We start from the raw sequence: 21,196 nt of genomic DNA on the forward strand, positions 1-21,196 counted from the left end.
CCCATCAGCCCATGCGTCAGACTACAGGTGTCTCGAGAGAGTTACAGCTTCTCCTTCACCCTTACCTTCCGCACCTTGTGTAGGTTTTCTCAGAGGCAGGCTCTGAGAACCCTGGAGAGAAGGGGATTCTGACAAGGTTCCCAAATTCTTGTCTGCAATTACCAGGAGATTTTAGAAGAGGATGGTTGGGATGGAGAATTTCTAATTCTTATGCCAGCCTATCCGTGTAAAAAAAAAAAAAAAAGCATAGCAAAAAAATCGGAAAAAAAAAAAAAATCGGAAAGAACCATACAAAGAAAGGGATGCCTGACTGGCTCAGTCGGTGGAGCGTGTGACTCTTGATCTTGGGGTTATGAGTTCAGGCCCCACACTGGGTGTAGAGCTTACTTAAAAATAAAATCTTAGGGTGCCAGGGTGGCTCAGTGGGTTAGGCCGCTGCCTTCAGCTCAGGTCATGATCTCAGGATCCTGGGATCGAGTCCCGCATCGGGCTGTCTGCTCAGCAGGGAGCCTGCTTCCCTCTCTCTCTCTGCCTGCCTCTCCATCTACTTGTAATTTCTCTCTGTCAAATAAAAAAAATAAAAATAAAAAATAAAAAAATAAAATCTTAAAAGAGAACTATATCAAAATGTTGAATAATTATCTGTAATGGAAGAATTTATAAGTTATTTTTTCCTTCTCTTATATCTTTCTGTATTTCCTATAATAAGTATATGTTTCATAAAGAGGACTTTATTTAAAATTTGCTAAGAGAGTAGAACTTAAATATTCTCACTAATAATAATAATGTAATAAAAATGGGTAACATTGGTCACAGAAGGAACAAGTCAGAAGGATGTAGATGGATAAGTAGAAATCCATTATAACTAACCACTGGAAGGTATTGAGGATGCACGTGAATCTGGATACACCTACTTCATCTCATGTAATAGATATTTCGGAAACAATTTGTTTTTATCTGGATCAGTGTCCTTTTTTATTCAGTCAAAATATGTAAAAATACTAGGTCTATTTACTGTTTCTTTGGAATAGTGAATTAGCAAATCCTTTGGTAAAATGAATAATCATCTTTAAATGCTGGGGTGCGTGGACTCTTGATTTTCATATAATTGGATATGCCTAATCAGGATAGTATTGTCATATATTATCACCATAGAATTAGTTTTCTTTATCCCATTTTTAAAAGCTTGCTACCTATGTATTATTATAAATATAATGTTATAAATATATTCAATAAATAAAATTTTATTTATTTAATAAGTAAAACATATTATTCATTATTTATTTATTTGGCTTGTGTTTTCCTGCCTTTCTTTTTCTGAAAGCATGTGGGTAAGTTAATTTTGCATTTTTTTCCCTTCAGAAGTAAATTTTCTTCTTTCAGTGCCCAGAAGAGTGCTTTGCACATAGTGACTACTGAGAAAATAGTTATTAATTTAATGGGGGAAAGTCATGTTTCCCATGCAAGACAATACATTTAATTAAATTATTTAATTTGTACTATTAATTAGCTATTAGACAGATAATAATTCAGCTTAGGTAAGATATTCAGGTAAAACCTGACATTTTAATTAGGTCTGAAGGAAGTAAAAGAGCTGCCATGTGGATATTTCAGGCAATAGCCTGGCAGGCAGAGGGAACAGCAAGTGCAAAGGGCCTGAGGCAGGAGTGTGCCTCGTGTGTTTGAGGACTAGTGAGGAGGTCAGTATTGATGCCAGGGTTTGTGGCTAAAGAGAAAAATTATGTTGCCAGCAACTGAGATAGAAAAGACTGAGCAGAGCAAGTTGTTTGAGATGCTATTAGACAGTTATATAGAGAAAGTGAATCTGGGGTTACAAATGTGAGAGTAGCTGATATATGCCAGTACTAAAGCCATGAGCTTGGATGAGATCACCTGGAGACTGAGAGTAGATGGGAAAAAAACCAAGCACTGAGCCCTGAACCTGAGCATGCAAATAGGTGACGGCAAATATCCTTGAGGTTAGAACGAACATTTTCAGACTGCAATTGCAAACCTGATAAAATATTTTAGAAACTGTAAATTTGAAGCAGACCATGTATTTTCCTAGAATAAATATACTTAATTAAAGCAAAAGTTTTAAAACAAATATGCTAAATATTCAACACAGCAGATTGGATTGCTTTTGACAATAAAGTAGGTAAAACTCAATGTAAATCAGCTTTAGGAAGTAAGAAGTTTTTTCTTACTCTTAAAGTAAGATGAAAGAATCATGACATTGTCTTGTGATATATGTGTTAATAAATACCCTCAAAACACTTCTCATTGGGATTTAGGGTGATAGTTAATCACACTTCTTTGTATCAGCTGCCTAGCCTCGTCACTCTATGAAATAGTATTGAGACTTTGTCTATACACATTCTTTTGATCCAGTACCTTAATCTAATGAATTCTGTGGGGAGCAGGGAAGAGGAAAATGATTATTTTGACTGAATTGCATAATTACTTCACTAGGTAATGGGTCATTTTAGTGTAAGGAATAATCTGCACAGAAGTAGCTTCTTGGCTAGTAGTTGAACTCTTTGTTTCTATTACAATTGGGCATTTTAGTTGGGGCTACTCTTTTGTAACGATGTGGATAACCCAACTGCCTTTAGGCATTCATTTAAAAAGAAAGATATGCTAAGATATGCTTTATTAAATGTAAGCATGAAAGGGACTATGAAAAATTTTAGTGGGAAAAGATCTAAAAAGTGCCTTCCTCATAATCACTAACATTCACTTTAGTTTCCTTTAGGTCAGATCAAACTCTGGGAGGCTAAAGTTGAAGAGGTTGATAGATCCTGTGATTCAGATGAAGATTATGAAGCCAGTGGGAGGAGTCTGTTATCTACACATTACACCATTGTGATCCACCCAAAAGACCAAGGTCCAACTTACCTCCTGATTGGATCCAAACATGAAAAGGTACCTAGGGACTTACTGGTTGCTTTTGAATGGTGTACATTCGTGTCATTAAGTACTGGTAATAATCATCAAATCAATTTTAGGGACAGGAAGAAAATAACTTTGTTAAAGACCTTCAGCTCTATTTTCAGAGATTCTTCATGTCCCTTGAAAGTAGCTTTGTTCACATGTCATTTTTCTATCTTCTCATCAGAAGTGATCTCAAGGCTGAAATTAGTACATGAAGGCAGAAGACAAAGGGAGCTTATGTTCAAAACGTGTATCTCGGGGCTGGGTGACTCAGTGGGTTAAGCCTCTCCCTTCAGCTCAGGTCATGATCTCAGGGTCCTGGGATCGAGCCCTGCATCAGGCTCTCTGCTCAGTGGGGAGCCTCCTTCCTCCTCGTTCTCTGCCTGCCTCTCTGCCTACTTGTGATCTCTTTCTCTCTGTCAAATAAATAAAATCTTTATTTAAAAAAACCTGTATCTCTTAGACTATTTTGAGGTGACTCCAAGGCCTCCCCCTTATATTTTTTACTCATTTCCAACAAAATTTTGGTTTAGATATAATTAAAAATGAGTCATTATATGTATTATATGTATGTGTAATAAGTAAACAATATAAAAGTTAATATAATTTAAAATAAATATATCTAATTTGTGATAAAAGAAGCATCACAGATTAAGGGGGAGGTAATGGATTATTCAATACATAGTATGGTATGCTCATTATATACTGAGGAAATAGGCTATTTAGGAAAACATTAGTTTTTCATCTCACACATATAGTAAAATAGTTCTAAATGAATGTAAAGAGTTAAATGAAATTATTTTTTCAAAGAGACTTTATCTGATCTCTGAGTAGAAGGCACTTTCTTTTTTCCATTTTTTTAAAGATTTTATTTATTAATTTGACAGAGAGAGGGAGAGATCACAAGTAGCCAGAGAGGCAGGCAGAGAGAGAGGGGGAAGCAGGCTCCCCACAGAGCAGAGAGCCTGATGCAGGGCTCAATCCCAGGACCCTGAGATCATGACCTGAGTCAAAGGCAGAGGCTTAACTCACTGAGCCACCCAGGTGCCCCAGAAGGCACTTTCTAAAAAGAAAAAACAATGTAAGAAATCACAGTAGAAATGGGTGATATATTCAACTACAAAAAATTGAGGGGTGCCTGGGTGTCTCAGTTAAGCATCTGCCTTTGACTGAGGTCAGGATCCCGGGGTCCTGGGATCAAGCCCCATATTGGGCTCACTGCTCAGCAGGAGCCTGCTTCTCCCTCTCCCTCTGACCCTCCACCCAGCTCATGTTCTCTCTCTCTCTCAAATGAATTAAAAAAAAAAAAAACTGAAATGCTTGTCTGTATCGAATAAAATCACAAGCAGAACCAAAAGGATAATACAAAAAATAAAATATTTCAGGGATGGCTACTATATCTTTAACATATAAACATATGTGTAATATATATTATATTAATATCATAATATTAATATATATTTATATATAATATATTAATTTATAATTACATCTGGGTAACGTATAATTTATATATAATATATAATTTATATATTAATATTATATGTTATATTTATTATATATTAAATCTATAATATATATTATAGATTTATATATAAACAACTTTTATAAATTACTCTTTCTTTTTTATGGTATGGTATTGCATTGTATGTATATACCACATTTACTTTAGCCATTCGTCTGTCAGTGGACATTTAGTCTGCTTTCAGTTCTTGGCTATTGTGACTAATGCTGCAGGTAAACATGTGAGTGCAGATATCTCTTCATGATCCTGATTTCAGTTTGTCTGGATATGTACCCAGATGTACAATTGCTGGAACATAGGGTGGTTCTATTTTTAGTTTTTGTGGAGCCTCCATAATGTTTTCCACAGCGACAGCATCAGTTACATTCCAACTAGCAGTGGCTAAGTGTTCCCTTTTCTCCACATCCTTGCCAGCATTTGCTATCATTTTTTAAATGTAAAAGCCCTTTTTTTGAAGGTTTTATTTATTTATTTGAGAGAGTGTGTGTGTGCACAAGAGCGGGGGGTGGGGAACAGGGAAGAAGCAGACTCCCCACTGAGCAGGGAGCCCAATGAAGGGCCCATGGGATCATGACCTGAAGGCATGCTCTTTACTGACTGAGCCAGATGCCCCTGATACATGCCATTCTACTGAGTGTGAGGTGATATCTTACTATGGTTTTGATTGGTATTTCCTTGGTGATTAGTGATGTTGAACACCTTTTCAGGTATCTGTGGGACATCTGCATGTCTTCTTTAGAGAAATGTCTATTCAGTTCCTTTGCCCATTTCTTTTTCCTTTGCTCATTTTTTAATTGGGCTAATTGTTTTCTGTACTATTGAGTTGTAGGAGTTTCTTATATATTTTGGATATTAACCCTTTATCAAATAAATGATTCTCAAATATTTTTTCCCATTTCATAAGTTGCCTTTCATTTTATTGATTGCTTCCTTTGCTGTGCAAGTTTTTAGTTTAGTATAATTACACTTTTCTGTTTTTACTTTTGTTGCGGGTGCTTCTAGTATCAAATCTAAGCCATCATCACCAAGGTCATTGTCCAAAAGCTTTGTCCCTATGTTTTCTTCTAGGACTTTTGTTGTTTCAGGTCTTATGTTAAAGTCTTTATTCCATTTTTGAGTCGATTTTTGTGTGTGGTATAAAATAAGGGTTCAATTTCATTGTTTTGCATACGGATATCCGGTTTTTCCAACCCCGTTTATCGAGGAGACCATCCTTTCCCCATTATGCATTCTTGGCAGTCTTGCCAAAGATAAGTTGACCATATATGCATGGTTTTTTTTCCAGGCTCTCTGTTCTGTTCCACTGGCCTATATGTTTGTTTTCATGCCATAGAAAGCTGTTTTGATTATTTAGCTTCGTAATATATTTTGAATCAGGAAGTATGATGCTGCCAGCTTTGTTGTTCTTGCTCAAAATTGCTGTGGCTATTCAGGATCTTTCGTGGCTCCTTAGGATTGGTTTTTCTATTTCTGTTAAAAATTCCAATGGAATTTTTAAAGGAATTGCACTGAATCTGGATGTGTTTTAGGTAGTGAGGACATGTTAATAATACTAATTCTACCAATCCATGGATACTAAATATCTTTCCATTTATTTGTGTCTGTTTTAATTTATTTCATCAGTATTTTATAGTTTTTTTGGTGTACAAGTCTTTCAGCTGGTTTGTTAGGTTTATTTCTAAGTATTTTATTCTTTTTGATGCCATTGTAAATGGGGTTATTTTCTTCATTTTCCTGTTGGATAATTCATTATTAGTGTATAGAAATGCAACTAACTTATGTATGTTGATTTTGTATCCTGCATCTTTGCTGAATTCATTTATTAGTTCTAACAGTATTTTTTTGGAACCTTTAAGGTTTTCTATGTATAAAATCATGTCATCTGCAAAGAGAGATCATTTTACTTCTTCCTTCCCAATTCGGATGCCTTTTATTTCTTTTTGTTACCTTATTGCTCTGGCTAGGACTTCCAGTGCTATATTGAATAGACATAGCAAGAGAGGGCATCCTTGCTTTGTTCCACATCTTGAAGGAAAAGCTTTCAGTTTTTCACCATTGAGTATATTAGCTGTGGACTTTTCTTATATGGCCTTTATTGTATTGAGGTAAGTTCTTTCTGGGTATTATTTTCTTCTTTAAATTTTCCGGATTTCCCAAGTATTCTGAATGTGTTATTCGTATGTATTCAGAGTCAGATTTTAAATTTGATGGACTTTATTATGTTTCTTAAAAGAATATGAACTGGGGTGCCTGGGTGGCTCAGTGGGTTAAGCCGCTGCCTTTGGCTCAGGTCATGATCCCAGGGTCCTGGGATCGAGTCCCGCATCGGGCTCTCTGCTGAGCGGCATCGGGCTCTCTGCTGAGCGGAGAGCCTGCTTTCCTCTCTCTTTCTCTCTCTCTCTGCCTTCCTCTCTGCCTACTTGTGACCTCTCTCTGTCAAATAAATAAATAAAATCTTTAAAAAAAAAGAATATGAACTGGTTGCATTTATCCTAGTTTTTCGACATCATATTAACTTCCTTAATTTTATCATGCTTTTCTAAGAAACATCTATAGAAAACAATAAAAATGTGAATAATGAGAAAAAGCACTATGAGCATAATTCAAGTGAGCTTGCTTCAGATCTGTTTGACTAGATGACTTTGGGTTATTATTTAAAAACTAAAGAATTTTTTCAGTGTCAAAGTTCTCTACTGTTTATACAGTTGTTTTTTCTTTAAGTCATCAAAAATTCTATCTTGGTTAACATCTCTATTAATGTGTTTTGATTTTAAGGACACTTGGCTTTATCATCTGACTGTTGCAGCAGGAAGTAACAATGTAAATGTTGGATCAGAATTTGAACAACTCGTTTGCAAACTGCTAAATATTGAAGGAGAACCTTGTAAGTTCATAACATATAAGGCTTTATAGTTTATGAAATGGACCCAACTCCCTTAGCCTAATTGAGTTTTTACTTTGTGAGTTCTTATTTAATGTACCCATCTGTTCATTGGCTTTGCTTGTCACGGGCCAGGTTTCTCACTGTGGTTCTTAGACTCCATCAGTCCCTGATATGCCATGTCCTGTAATTTTTCTATCTTCACTCACATTACTCCGTCTGCCTGAAATTTCCCCTTCCTTCACATTTCTCACTAACCTGATAAAATCCTACGTACCATAGGAACACCCCCCACTAGCAAGCCTACTCCACATCAGCTTCTGGCTTATAAAAGGTGCTTAATAAACGTTAAAAGTATGTCCCAATGCCCTGTGCACTTAACTCTTTTATAGCATTTGTTGCTGTTCATTGAAATTATTTTTTATGGCTCAGGTGTCCCCATTGAGAATATAGATTCTATGCTATACATAATACAGAGATCATATTTGTAGTATCTAGCATAGGAATTTAACAAATGTTGATTTTAGGAAAGACTTCAAGTTTCTCTTTACCTTTCTATCTCCCTCTACTTTGGCTTCTCTTCCTCTGTCTCTCACCAGCTCCTTCTCAGAGGCATCTCCTACCTGGGTCACCAATCTTTAGCACATTTCAGCAATGTGATAGTGCTCTCCTAGATTAGTTTATTTAAAACAGAAACATGAAAATCCCAATGGCCTGGAAACAAGTAAGATAACATTGCCAAAGGCTTCTTGTGACCTGTATGAATTAAGGTTGTGAGCTAAGCCTGAATGAGCTCACTTCTAGAGGGCTAATTAATGGGAGGCCAAAAAAGTGATTCTTCTGTTTTCTGTTCACACTTTATTGTGTATTTAGCTTCTCAGATATGGAGACACCCTACTTTATGTCACAGCAAAGAAGGAATCATTTCCCCACTGACAACACTACCTTCTGAAGCTCTACAGACAGAAGCTATTAAATTATTTAAGGTAAAACTTTATATGGGCTTAAACGTTAAATTTTTAATTGGAAAAAATAAAAGTAAATAATTTAGGTTGTAAACTTTCATTCTCTTCCCCAAAATTAAAAATATGATCGTCACCATCATTTTTTTATCATAAAATTTTTAAAATTATTTTTATTAACATATAATGTATTATTTGCCCCAGGGGTACAGGTCTGTGAATCATCATGTTTACACATTTCACAGCACTCACCATAGCACATACCCTCCCCAATGTCCATAACCCAGCCACCCTATCCCTACCTCCCCAACCCCCCACAACTGATCATTTTTATTATTAAGAAAATCTACTGAAATAAAATTAGGTGAATTTAATATACATTCTGATTGAGGATTTGGGGTTTACTTAAATAAACTATGAATTGGGGGGGGCACCTGGATGGCTCAGTCATTGTGCATCTCCTTCGGCTCAGGTCATGATCCCAGGGTCCTGGGATCGAGCCCCGTGTCAGACTCCCTGCTTGGCGGGAAGCCTGCTTCTCCCTCTCCAACTCCCCCTGCTTCTGTTCCCTCTCTTGCTGTTTGTGTGTGTGTGTCTCTCTCTGTCAAATAAATAAATAAATAAATAAAATCTTTGAAAATAAATAAATAAACTGTGAATGGTTCGAGCAGGGTAAAACCCTTAATATCAGAAGAATCATTTTCCTTTCAACCTCTCAAAAGAAGGGATTTCTCACACCATACCGCCCTCAATGTTGGAGGAGCAGGGTCAGCACCCTCTTCTCCAGTGCTATTCTCCAATTCTTATTACTCAATTTCTATTGGAAATCCCTGATCACTTGAAACTTTTGCCATTCAACGATATCACTCTTTATCTCCCTCATCTCTGCATTAGTCATTTTCTGGTAACTCTTTGAATCTCATTAAGGATCTTAGCTCCCAATTCACACTCTTTCTTTCCACCTCAAATTTTGCTGTTATGTTGAACGACTTTATTTTCACTTCACTTACCAGTGCATGGTCTTAAGACTCCTGACCTTCTTGGGGCACCTGGGTGGCTCAGTGGGTTAAAGCCTTTGCCTTCGGCTCAGATCATGATCCCAGGGTCCTAGGATCGAGCCCTGCATCGGGCTCTCTGTGTCATTGGGGAGTCTTCTTCCTCCTCTCTCTCTGCCTGCCTCTCTGCCTACTTATGATTTTGCTCTATCAAATAAATTAAAAAAAAAAAAAAAAAGACTCCCGACCTTCTTAATGCCAGGAAGCTTCACCTGTAGTCAGCTTCACCTTCCCATTATCCATGTCCATATCCTGACCCCACCATTCCTTATAAGTATACTACCTCTAAAAGCTTCAATTCTTTTTTTTAATAATTTTTATTTTTTATTAACATATAATGTATTATTAGCCCCAGGGGTACAGGTCTGTGAATCGCCAGGTTTATACACTTCACAGCACTCCCCAAAGTACATACCTTCCCCAATGTCCATAACCCAACTGCCCTCTCCCTCCACACCCCCCGCCCCACAACCCTCAGTTTGTTTTGTGAAATTAAGAGTCTCTTATGGTTTGTCTTCCCCCTGATCCCATCTTGTTTCATTTGTTCAAAAAGCTTCAATTCTAATATATCTTTCTATAACCATTATCTCTTAGCCTACAAATTCTCTTATTTTCTTATTCTCCCATTTTTCATCCTAAGATCCTTGTTTTGAGCCATTCACTTTTTTTGTTTTGCAACCACGTGTGGACTGGAGTCAATATAAATCTGTGGTCTTTATTCTTTGGGGCTGACTTACTCTTCTTTTGCTTCTCTTTGGTGACACCCCCCCCGCCAAACTCCCTATTCAATAATGTTCTTCACAACAAACTTACCTTCTATTTCATCAAGAAAATTAGAGAGCATCAGACATGAACGCCTCAAATCTCACTCCCCAATAGACATTCTTTCATTTATTTTCCTTCTCTTCCTTTCCTCCAGTCTCAGAATCTTGTGTACCTTTTGTGGATTCAGGTCTTCAATCCACACCAGGACCTTGGTATTTCATTTTGCCCTAGTTTCTTAGAGTCTCAATTTTTATCTTTCTTTTGGCTTCTTGCCTACATTTCTTCTATCTCAAAAAAAAAATCATCTGTTTATTAGATAACATAAATTATTATTAATTTGGGGGTGTTATGATATGATGGTCATGGGAAAAATCCTTTATCACTTAGAGATCCAGAGTGAGCTATTTATTGATAAAATAACATGATGTATATTAAGATATTCCAGAAAAAAGGTGGAAGGTGGTTTGAATGAAACAAGTTTGGCAAAATGCTGATGATTGTAACACTGAGTAATGGATACATGTGTGATCGATACACTGTTCTCTTTATTTTTGCTCATGTTTTAAAACTACCATAATGGGGGCACTTGGTGGCTCAGTTGGTTAAGCATCTGCCTTTGGTTCAGGTCATGATCCTGGGGTCCTGGGGTCAAACCCTGAGTCAGACTCTCTGCTTAACAGGAAGCCTGCTTCTCCGTCTCCCTCTGCCTGCCTCTCCCTCTCCCTCTCTTTCTGTGTCAAATAAACAAATAAAATCATAAAAATAAATTAAAAATTTAAAAAGCCTCCTGTAGAATACACAAATACCCCAAACAAGAAAGATTCCATACAGATATGTTGGAAAATCTGGGTGAAGTAATAAATGAAGTGTAAATGGCCCAAATTGAATGGAGAATGAAATTAAATAGGGTGATTTGCCAAACTATATAAGAATAGATCATTTCAATCCTGTTTAAATGTCTAAAAGCATGGAAAAGGAAGGGAATTTCCCCAATTCTGGGGTTTTTTTTTACTTTTTATTTCAGAAAATTTTATGTTATTCCTTATGCATAATCCACTCCAGCCTTCTCCAAGTTGATGCAAAAGTTGGGTATTCATCCTTTCTGATGGCTGAGTAATATTCCATTGTGTGTATGGACCACATCTTTATCCATTTGTCTATTGACAGGCATCTCGGCTTCTTCCACAGTTTAGCTATTGTGGGCATTGCTGCTATGAGCATTGGGATGCATATGGCCCTTCTTTTCACTACATCTGTATCTTTGGGGTAAATATCCAGTAGTACAGTTGCCAAGTCATAGGGTAGCAGCCTGGTTGTACGTATTAAGGAGGGCATGTATTGCGTGGAGCACTGGGTGTTATACGTAAACAATAAATCTTGGAACACTACACCAAAAACTAATGATACATGGTATGGCGACTAACATAACACACACACAAACACACACAAAGAAAATTTCAGGGGTGCCTGGATGGCTCAGTGGGTTAAAGCCTCTGCCTTCGGCTCAGGTCATGATCTCAGGGTCCTGGGATCGAGCCCCCATCGGGCTCTCTGCTCAGCAGGGAGCCTGCTTACCTTCCTCTCTCTCTGCCTGCTTGTGATCTGTCTGTCAAATAAATAAATAAAATCTTAAAGAAAAAAGAAAGAAAATTTCAAAGCTATGTAACAGTAGAGAAAATATTGTGAGGTCCAAGGCACTTGTCATTGAGCTGCACAGTTGTCAGCACATAGCCGGTTTTGTTTTCATCTCCCCACTCCTATTGCTCCCCAACATTGGATTACCCTGCAGCAATTCTCAGTCTTCATATTACCTGATTCTTTTTGTGAAATATTGCTTTGATACAAAACCCCAGAAAAGCTTGTATAAAACAGAGCATTTCATGCAAAAACTAATAAAATCTTAGTAAACAAAAACCAGCATCACTTTATTTTTTTTTTTAAGATTTTATTTATTTATTTGACAGAGCAAGATCATAGGTAGGCAAAGAGGCAGGCAGAGAGAGAGAGGAGGAAGCAGGCTCCCCGCCAAGCAGAGAGCCCGATGCGGGACTCGATCCCAGGACCCCGAGATCACGACCTGAGCCGAAGGCAGAGGCTTAACCCACTGAGCCACCCAGGCACCCCAGCATCACTTTAAAAGAATACCAAATGGTGACTGAAAGAGAATTACTCCAGGAAACCAAAGATGGCTAAATATTAGGGTGCCTCTTACTATTATATATTATCATAGACCATCATCTCTATAGATGCTGAAAAGGCATTTGGCAAATTCAACATCCATAAGATAATGATAGATACTTCCTTACTATGATGAAATTGACTGGTGGAAATATTTTTTTCATTGTATATTTCATGTAATGCTTGGGTGCAGTGCTTTCAATTAGAGAGGCAATTTATTTGATTATATTCTATTCTCAGAAGAGGTAAAGGCTACCTACTGTATTTAACAACATGGTACTTAAAGCCAACCATTTGTGTTTATGCACTTCCCTTTAACCTTTCTTAATATATATTATATTTAATCAGATTTTAAATGCATTAATTTGGGATGCCTGGGTGGCTCAGTTGTTAAGCATCTGCCTTCGGCTCAGGTCATGATTCTGGGGTCCTGGGATTGAGCTCCGCATTGGGCTCCCTCCTCTGTGGGAAGCCTGCTTCTCCCTCTCTCATTCCCCCTGCTTGTGTTCCTTTTCTTGCTGTGTCTCTCTCTATCAAATAAATAAAATCTCTAAAAAAAATAAATGCAGTAATTCATTAAACATTTACTGTGTCACTCTATGCTGTGTAGTGAATACAAAGTTAAATAAAGCAAAGTCACTGTTCATACAAAGTTTATAGTCTTGTGGATGACAGATCATTAATGTTCTGTATACTTTTTAAACGAATGCATATGGTGCTCTTGCGTGGTGTTCTATAAATGTCAATTAGGTCAAGTTGGTTAATAGTGTCATTGCAGTTTTCTAAATCCTTAATAATTTTCTGTCTACTTGTTCTCTCAATTATTATGAAAGGGATATTGAAATCTCCAACTATAATTGTGGGTTTGTCTGTTTCTCCTTGCAATCCTATCAGGCTTTGCTCCATATATTTGGAAGCTGTGTTATAAAGCACATAAACATTTTTTTTAAAGGTTTTTTATTTTTTTAAGATTTTATTTATTTATTTGATAGAGATCACAAGTAGGCAGAGAGGCAGGCAAAGAGAGGAGATGGGAAGCAGGCTCCCCACTGAGCAGAGAGCCCATGCAGGGCTGGGTCCCAGGACCCTGAGATCATGACCTGAGCTGAAGGCAGAGGCTTTCAGGCTCCCCAAGCACGTAAACATTTGGGATTGTTATGTCCTCTAGCAGAAATGACCCCATTGTCATTATAAAATAATCCTCTTTATCCCTCGAAGAATTCATTGCTCTGAAATCTACTTGGTCTGATTTTAATGTAGCCACTTCAGGTAGCTTCGGTTAGTGTTATCTTACTATGTCTCATTCCAGCCTTTAAAACAAAAACTGTTGCTATGAAGAAAATCAATATAATTCATGCAGAATAAATCTAATCATTTCTCACCTTGAATATATCTTTCCTTTTTTGTTTAATTCAGACATGCCAGCTTTTTATAAATGCAGCAGTTGACTCCCCTGCGATTGATTACCATGTATCTCTAGCCCAGAGTGCTTTGCAAATCTGTCTGACACATCCTGAGCTCCAGAATGAAATCTGCTGTCAGCTCATTAAACAGACAAGACGGAGACAGCCACAGAATCAACCAGGACCGCTGCAGGTATCTACTGATACATACACATGCAATTTAAAATGATGTTGTTTTCCTCACTGTAAGGATGATACATATTCAATCTAGACTTTGAAAAATGTGAAAAGAATGAAAAGGGAAAAATAACTATTAATATTTTGATGTATATCCTTTCAGTTTATTTCTACATTTATATATTTCTGTATAAATGTGTATGTGTATGTACTTAGGCACACTCACTGTTTCCATGTCACCAGAACTGCAGTGTGCATGCTCCTTTTTTAAAACTGTAGGACGTAACATTTCCCCTGTATTCATCACCATTCTTCAGAAACATTAATGGTGCATTAAGATCAACCACTACACATTTAGGTTCTTCCATTCATTCTTCTTATGATAAGTACAACCACAGTAGACCACTCTGAGCCTAAACCCTGTGTACAAGTCCAGCGAATTTCTTTGAATCCATTTCTAGAATTTCCGTATCTTTTTGACAATGTTCAATGTAATTCTGCTTTTAAATTCTTTCCAGGTAAAGAGTGGTATGCCAGTAGTGATTTAGGATGCATTTCTTTAACTATTAGTGTAGCCGAATATATTTTCTGGTGGCTTTTGCCACGAATGTTTACTCTTCGGTGAATGATTTTAATCTTTGCTTATTAACTGCCTATAAACTGCAGGATGAAACTGGAAAGTTCTTAGTCTAGCAAATAATACTTTCAGGGGATTCAGGTTTCATGGGGCTTGAAGCTTATACAATTGAAGCTTATGCTATTACTGATGGGTTGTATTTTCGTAAGTACGCTACTTTCACACATTTTAAAAGAACGCAGGATCACGTAAACACCGTTGATAGGGCCTTTCCCTGGCCTTGGAGGGCCTGTGCAAGAGTGATGTTGGAGGCTTAAGCTTCATTTACATTAAGGACCCTTCATAGTCTAGCTCCAAAGGCCTCCCCCTTCTCCACTTAGTTTTATGCATCCTGCACCCAGCATATGCGAAGGAACAAACACACCCCATTCTTTAGACGCACTGCGCCTGCACGTTATCCTTCCTTGTGCCCCTGCTGTTCCTCCTGCTCCATGGATCCCCTTCTCTCTTCCCACCTATAGACTTTATAGTTGGCCCAGGCAACATATCTCCTGTGAACTCTTCCCTGACTGCTACAACAATTAACTATTTCCTCCGCTGGTTATACTAAAAAAAAAAAAAAATGATTATGACATGGTATTAACCATGTTATATTGTAAATTACTGTTAAAATATATAATTCTCCTAGACTGTAGGTAACTCAAGAGTAGAGACAGTACCTTTTCCCCCTCCTTTTTCATATAACATTTGCAAAATGATTGAAGTTATACTTGCTTAATTAAAAACAATAAGATGAAAAGAGGATACAGAACAGAGCAAAGGAAAAACAAAAATCACATATGATCCCATTACATAGAGATAACCTCTGCTATTATCATTATACTTGCCCCTTGTTTAGATATGTATACATGTGTGTATGTGTGGGTAGATTGGCTCTGGTTTGGCGCATTTGATTTTTTTCCTGTTTTTCAGTCTGCCTTTCCTCAAAGCCATGACTTCCATCTCAGCAAATGAGTAAATACCTAAGTGGACAAAAGCAATGCCCCTCATCTTTTGAGAGTGATGTCCTTGGGTACCTCAGTTGTAGACAGTAGGGTATACAACTAGATGGATTATGGAACATGGAATGTTTTTATGTATTATAAATACTCTAAGCAGATAGTATTTATGTGGGAGAAGCAAACACCTGTGGGGGCTGAGAAGGACCATCTCATCATCCCTTTCCTCTCAGCCTCCATCAGTCACACTGGCTCTCACTTGGATCTCCGACTGCCAGGTGGTGTCTAACCTGTGGTGCTTCTCTTTGCCCAGGGCTGGCAGCTCTTGGCTCTCTGTGTTGGGCTCTTCCTTCCCCACCATCCTTTCCTGTGGCTCCTCAGGCTCCACCTAAAGAGGAATGCAGATTCCAGGTGTGCAGAGAACTAGCCGGCCGAACCGTTTACGTGGCTCTGAAAGTCGACAATAAGTCATAAGTATTTAGTAACCTGCCAGGTACATTTGCGGGAGAAGGTGTGAAACAAATGTTGATGCAGGAAGCCTTTGGTTCTCCTTTATGTGAGGCTTGGAAAATATTTCCTTTGTTGTGTTAAATCTCTTACAGGAAGACTGCAATAAGAGCTTAAAAAACTGGCAAAGAATTTTTTTTTAAGATTTCTTGTTTATTTATTTGACAGAGATCACAAGTAGGCAGAGAGGCAGGCAGAGACAGAGGGGAAGCAGGCTCCCTGCTGAGCAGAGAGTCTGATGCGGGGCTCCATCCCAGGACCCTGAGACCATGACCTGAGCTGAAGGCAGTGGCTTAACCCATTGAGCCACCCAGGCGCCCCTGCAAAGAATATTTTTATGTGAAAAGTCTTTGTACATTTTAGGGGTGGATGACTTAGCAAGAGTGGATGCTTATTCCGTAAAAGCAACTGTTTTGTTTCCTTTGTTTTCCCTGATAATTTTCTCTACATTGAATTCTTTAATGTGGGAAAACTTCCCGGAGGGTCTTCCCTCCTTTTATACCTGTGTGTATTTGATTTGCTTCAAAATTGTTACTCCCTTCAAAAAGACATTCAAAATCCAAGCGTCAGTATGGCTTTCTTCCCATCCAAGTACTAACCAGGCCCGACCCTGCTTAGCTTCCGAGATCAGACGAGATCGGGCGCGTTCAGGGTGGTATGGCCGTAGACTCAGTATGGCTTTCTTAACAGTAGGACCTAGGGCACCCAGCCAGGGGCTACCACGATCATTCTGTGTAACAAGTTCATGTTCCAGGACTTAAATAGACTCTGGCTCTAAAACAAACAAAACAAACGCAATGAAACACAAAACAACTTGAAATAGTAGGAAAATACTCCTCAATGTGTATTATATTTCGGGGGCTCCGTGATCAGAGTCATGCAATTTTACTTATTTATTTATTTATTTACATTTTTATGTAATCTCTATACTCAATATGGGGCTTAAACTCATGATCCTGAGATCAAGAGTCCCATGCTCTCCTGACGAAGCCAGTCAGGGGCCCCAAGGGCACATCATTTTTAGTTACACTCACTGAAAAGCCCCTAAACAAAGGGTGGCATTTAAAGATTTATATATTTGAGAGAGAGAGGAAAAGAGAGCAAGTGAGCATGCACAGAGAGGGGAGAGGGAGAGGGAGAGTACTAAGCAGACTCTGGGCTTAGTGCAGAGCCTGACACAGGGCTCGATCTCATGACCCTGAGATCACGACCTGAGCTGAAACCAGGAGTCAGATGTTTAAGCAGATGCATCACCCACGTGCCCCAAAGGGAGGCATTTTAAAGATTTCATTTCTAGATAATCTCTACACCTATCGTGGGTTTTGAACTCACAACCCTGAGATCAAGAGTCCCATGCTCTACTGATTGAGCCAGCCAAGCACCTCTAAAGGGTGACATTTTAAGGTCTGCCTAGAAGACACTTTATAGTACAAACATATTAGGAGGTATTAGCAGCTTGCTTTTATAAAAATTATATATAACAAATGAGGGCAAATAAGATCTCTGTCCAGTTTTTGCATTTATTTACTCCAGTGGTTTTCTTTAATGCTTAAGATTTTTTAAGAAGTGCATGTTTTATGGGGTAAAGAAGGAAAATGCGTGTATTTTGTTTGTTTGTTTGAAGGTATTTTCTTACCTAGTTTAGCAGTCAAGCACTAACTGCCATGTTCCTCCAAAGAGAACTCGGCCACATCATGTTTCCTAAGTTAGCCTATCCTATTTTTATACCGTTGTTTCCTTTGTATTTGTTAATATAATTACTCTCTATTGACTATATAATGACTGCTAAATATAAATTGATTTTGTGTCTACAATAATGAAATAAAGAGAAAGAAGTTCTTTGTACGGAAGGTTAATTCAGTCTGTTGCAAAAGTAAAGAAACTAGGATTTGAGAAAAGGTGTAGCAGTTTAATATTATTCAAAAAGAAGAATTACTGTCAAAATTAGCATGAGACATGGTAATGTACACCAACCTAATGTATTAGGTGTCTTAAATTTATTCCTAGGCTTTATCTTAAGTTGTGTATTATAGGACAGAATTTGGAAAATATGCCATTTATTGCCAGCGATGTGTAGAAAGAACACAACAAAACGGAGATCGAGAAGCAAGACCCTCAAGAATGGAAATTCTTTCAACCCTTCTTCGAAACCCTTACCATCATTCTTTGCCCTTCAGTATCCCCGTGCACTTCATGAATGGGATATATCAGGTGGGTTACACTTTCTGTCCTGCTGAAAGCATGCTTGCTTCACCTTGAATCCTACATGTCGCCTCTGTGGGATAGGGACACAAGACTGTCCTCCTGCCTTTATTAGCAACTGAGAGTGATCATAAACGTGCAAATATATCAACTCTTCTAACACAACGGCTGAGTTTTGAAACAGTTTGCTAAGAAGGAGTCACACTGAAATCCAAATTGAGCAAAATAAGGGAGTTTTACTGCTCTTATAATTCTGATAGAGAAAATCAAAAATACTTTGGTTGAGGGCTTTCCCACCAGCACTTGCTAGGTGACAAAATAATTACTGATAGTGGGTGTGTACAATGGGTGTGTAGTGTTTTCAAAGTCTCCAAATCTCAGGAATTATCTGGGAAAACTCCTCCAGGTCTTCCAGCTCTCATATCTAAGTGTTCACTTATTTTTTAATAGATTTTATTAATTTATTTGAGAGAAAGAGAGAGAGCACGATCAAGGGGAAAAGCAGAAGAGAGAGCAGGGAGCCCGACATGGGGCTCGATCCCAGGACCCCAAGATCATGACCTGAGCTGAAGGCAGACACTTAACTGGCTAAGCCACCCAGACGCCCCTAGATGTTCACTTTTTAACTGAAGCAAACATGTTCCAAACCTGGCAGCTAATCTTTGCAGCCATAGCTTTTTATCACAGAGTTCAGATATGTAACTGCGTATTAAAGAAACAAACATGATTTATTTTTATTTATTTATTCATTTTAAATTGAAGTGTTGACACACAATGTTAACACTACTTTCAGGTGTACAACACGGTGATCCTACATTTATATACATTACGAAATGATCACAAAGATAAGTCTGGTTACCATTTGTCACCATACAAAGTGATTACAAGATTATTGACTATGTTCCCTATGCTCCTCTTTACGTCCTCATGACTGTTTAAGTGTATTTCTTATTTACTTTTTTCCATTAGCTTAAAGATTGCATATTGTACTGTAGTTCTTGCTTTGCTTTTAATGGCTAGGCATGACATCTCTGCAAGATGTTTATGGCTGTCACATGATTTTGGTTTTTCTGAATTCATGTCTGTTGGCTGAAGCCAAGATTTCTGAATTCTTACAGCAACCTAGCAATTAAGGTGACATTAATTTTCTCCAGTGGAGCTTTGGTATGGGAGAAGTTAAAGCACCTGGATAAATACATGTTATCATTAATCATGCATCAAATGTGCCCTGTTTCTCCCCCACCCCCCGAAATCCTTCTTGAAATTTAAGTTTGAAATGTACGTAGTTTTTAATTAAGAAAACAACTTTGTTATTCCTGCGTAGGTAGTTGGATTTGATGCATCTACCACAGTGGAAGAATTTTTGAACACTTTGAACCAGGACACAGGAATGAGGAAGCCAACACAGTCCGGCTTTGCATTATTCACAGACGATCCTTCTGGCAGGGATTTAGAGCACTGTCTTCAAGGAAACATTAAGGTGAAGCCAACTCCTTTTAAGAAAGCAGACCCAGCAGACAGCCAAGAAGCTACCTTTTGCTATTTGCAAAAAATCAGTTCAGGAGGTCTCAAAAATTTTAAGTTACCTAATCTGTACAATAAAAAAAAAAAAATTGCTAAAAGCATAGAATGCTTAAACACAATCTGCGCACACACATGCTCCGTGTTAAGACGGGAGAGAGATAATAGGAATACTACTTTCACTAGTAGGGTAATAAGAGAAGAGGTATGGAAACTCTAATAGAATCGTTTTTATTGTATTCATTCACTAGGCAGTACTCATTTACCCATCGTAGGAGCTGGGCTTGACCTTGACGGGAATGCAAAGAAGGACCAGAAGTAGTCCCTGTCCACAGTGAACTTATAATTTTCTTTGGGGAACAGCAGCCATATACGCGAAAAACTTAAGCCAGAATTGAAAGTGATAAATGATTCAAGAGTCCTGGGAATGTTCCACAGATGGAGAGATTAAGTTCAGTGCTGGAAAATAGGGAGGAGCTGAACTGGACTTCGAAGGATGGGTGGAAAATGGGCCTGTGGAAATAAAGAGGAAATTGCAAACACAAGGAAAATCTTGAACAAAGATGGACAACTGGAAGATTTTTTTAAAAAATCTTTTCTAGGTCATGGTCAAATGACTTTAATAAAGTTTCCATCTAGCAATGGTAAGAGAAATACAGAATGCAGAACCCTAGGAACCTTACAGGAAGAGCCCTCTTATTTGCAAATGAGGAAGCAATAGCTGGTTTACACCCGATCACACAACTAGAACTGGGTCTGGGCCCTTTCCTGACACGATATGGTCCTTGATTGCTTTTGGGAATAAGAGCCTTGTAGTGAGGTGAAGGTGTTTCTGTGATTTGGAGATGAAGGAATTGAGGCAGACTAGGAGAAGGAATAAGATCAGAAGTAATAGATCCCACAGGTTTAGAGGACATGAAATGTCAGTACTTTACGTCGAACTACCAAAGCCCAGCTTCACTTGCAGATCAGCCTGTTGGGGCTGGAAGGGGTTACAGAGAACAATATTGAAGCTCATTAAGAATGTTGGTTCCAGGGCGCCTGGGTGGCTCAGTGGGTTAAGCCTCTGCCTTCGGCTCAGGTCATGATCTCAGGGTCCTGGGATCGAGCCCGAGCCCTGCATCCGGACTCTCTGATTGGCGGGGAGCCTGCTTCCCCCTCCCCCTCAGCCTGCCTCTCTGCCAACTTGTGATCTCTCTCTGTGTGTGTCAAATAAATAAACAAAATCTTAAAAAAAAGAAAAAGAAAAAAAAAAGAATGTTGGTTCCTAGGTGTGCTACCCACCTCTCTTCCCCCCTACCCCCCTGCATGTGTGGCTGCTTTTTGAGAAATCTAGATAAAGGAGTATCTTTTTCTTCCCAGCGCCAGGTATATCCTATTCAGTTCAGCACATTAAAATGTAAATTTTTGAGACACACATTCCTAGAGCACTATTGTTAATAATTAGTCAAGAAGAAAAGCTAGTCTTTTTGGTTGACTTGAGCTGAGTAAATGCTGGGGGCTTTGCTGAG

General features: G+C 38.3%; 1 protein-coding gene across 4 annotated transcripts in view; it reads left to right on the forward strand.

Annotated features, from left to right (window-relative positions):
- The window catches only part of PLEKHH2 (pleckstrin homology, MyTH4 and FERM domain containing H2), a 119,644-nt gene that overhangs the window by 75,665 nt on the left and 22,783 nt on the right, over positions 1-21,196 (forward strand). For all 4 annotated transcript variants that reach the window (XM_044263607.1, XM_044263609.1, XM_044263608.1 and 1 more), the window contains exons 17-23: positions 2,746-2,925; positions 7,235-7,343; positions 8,214-8,326; positions 13,717-13,896; positions 15,769-15,866; positions 17,996-18,173; positions 19,489-19,644. In XM_044263607.1, the coding sequence (XP_044119542.1) occupies positions 2,746-2,925; positions 7,235-7,343; positions 8,214-8,326; positions 13,717-13,896; positions 15,769-15,866; positions 17,996-18,173; positions 19,489-19,644 (1,014 nt within the window). The remainder of the gene's footprint in view (positions 1-2,745; positions 2,926-7,234; positions 7,344-8,213; positions 8,327-13,716; positions 13,897-15,768; positions 15,867-17,995; positions 18,174-19,488; positions 19,645-21,196) is intronic.

This window comes from Neovison vison, chromosome 8 (assembly GCF_020171115.1).
Source record: "Neovison vison isolate M4711 chromosome 8, ASM_NN_V1, whole genome shotgun sequence".
Lineage (NCBI taxonomy): Eukaryota > Metazoa > Chordata > Mammalia > Carnivora > Mustelidae > Neogale > Neogale vison.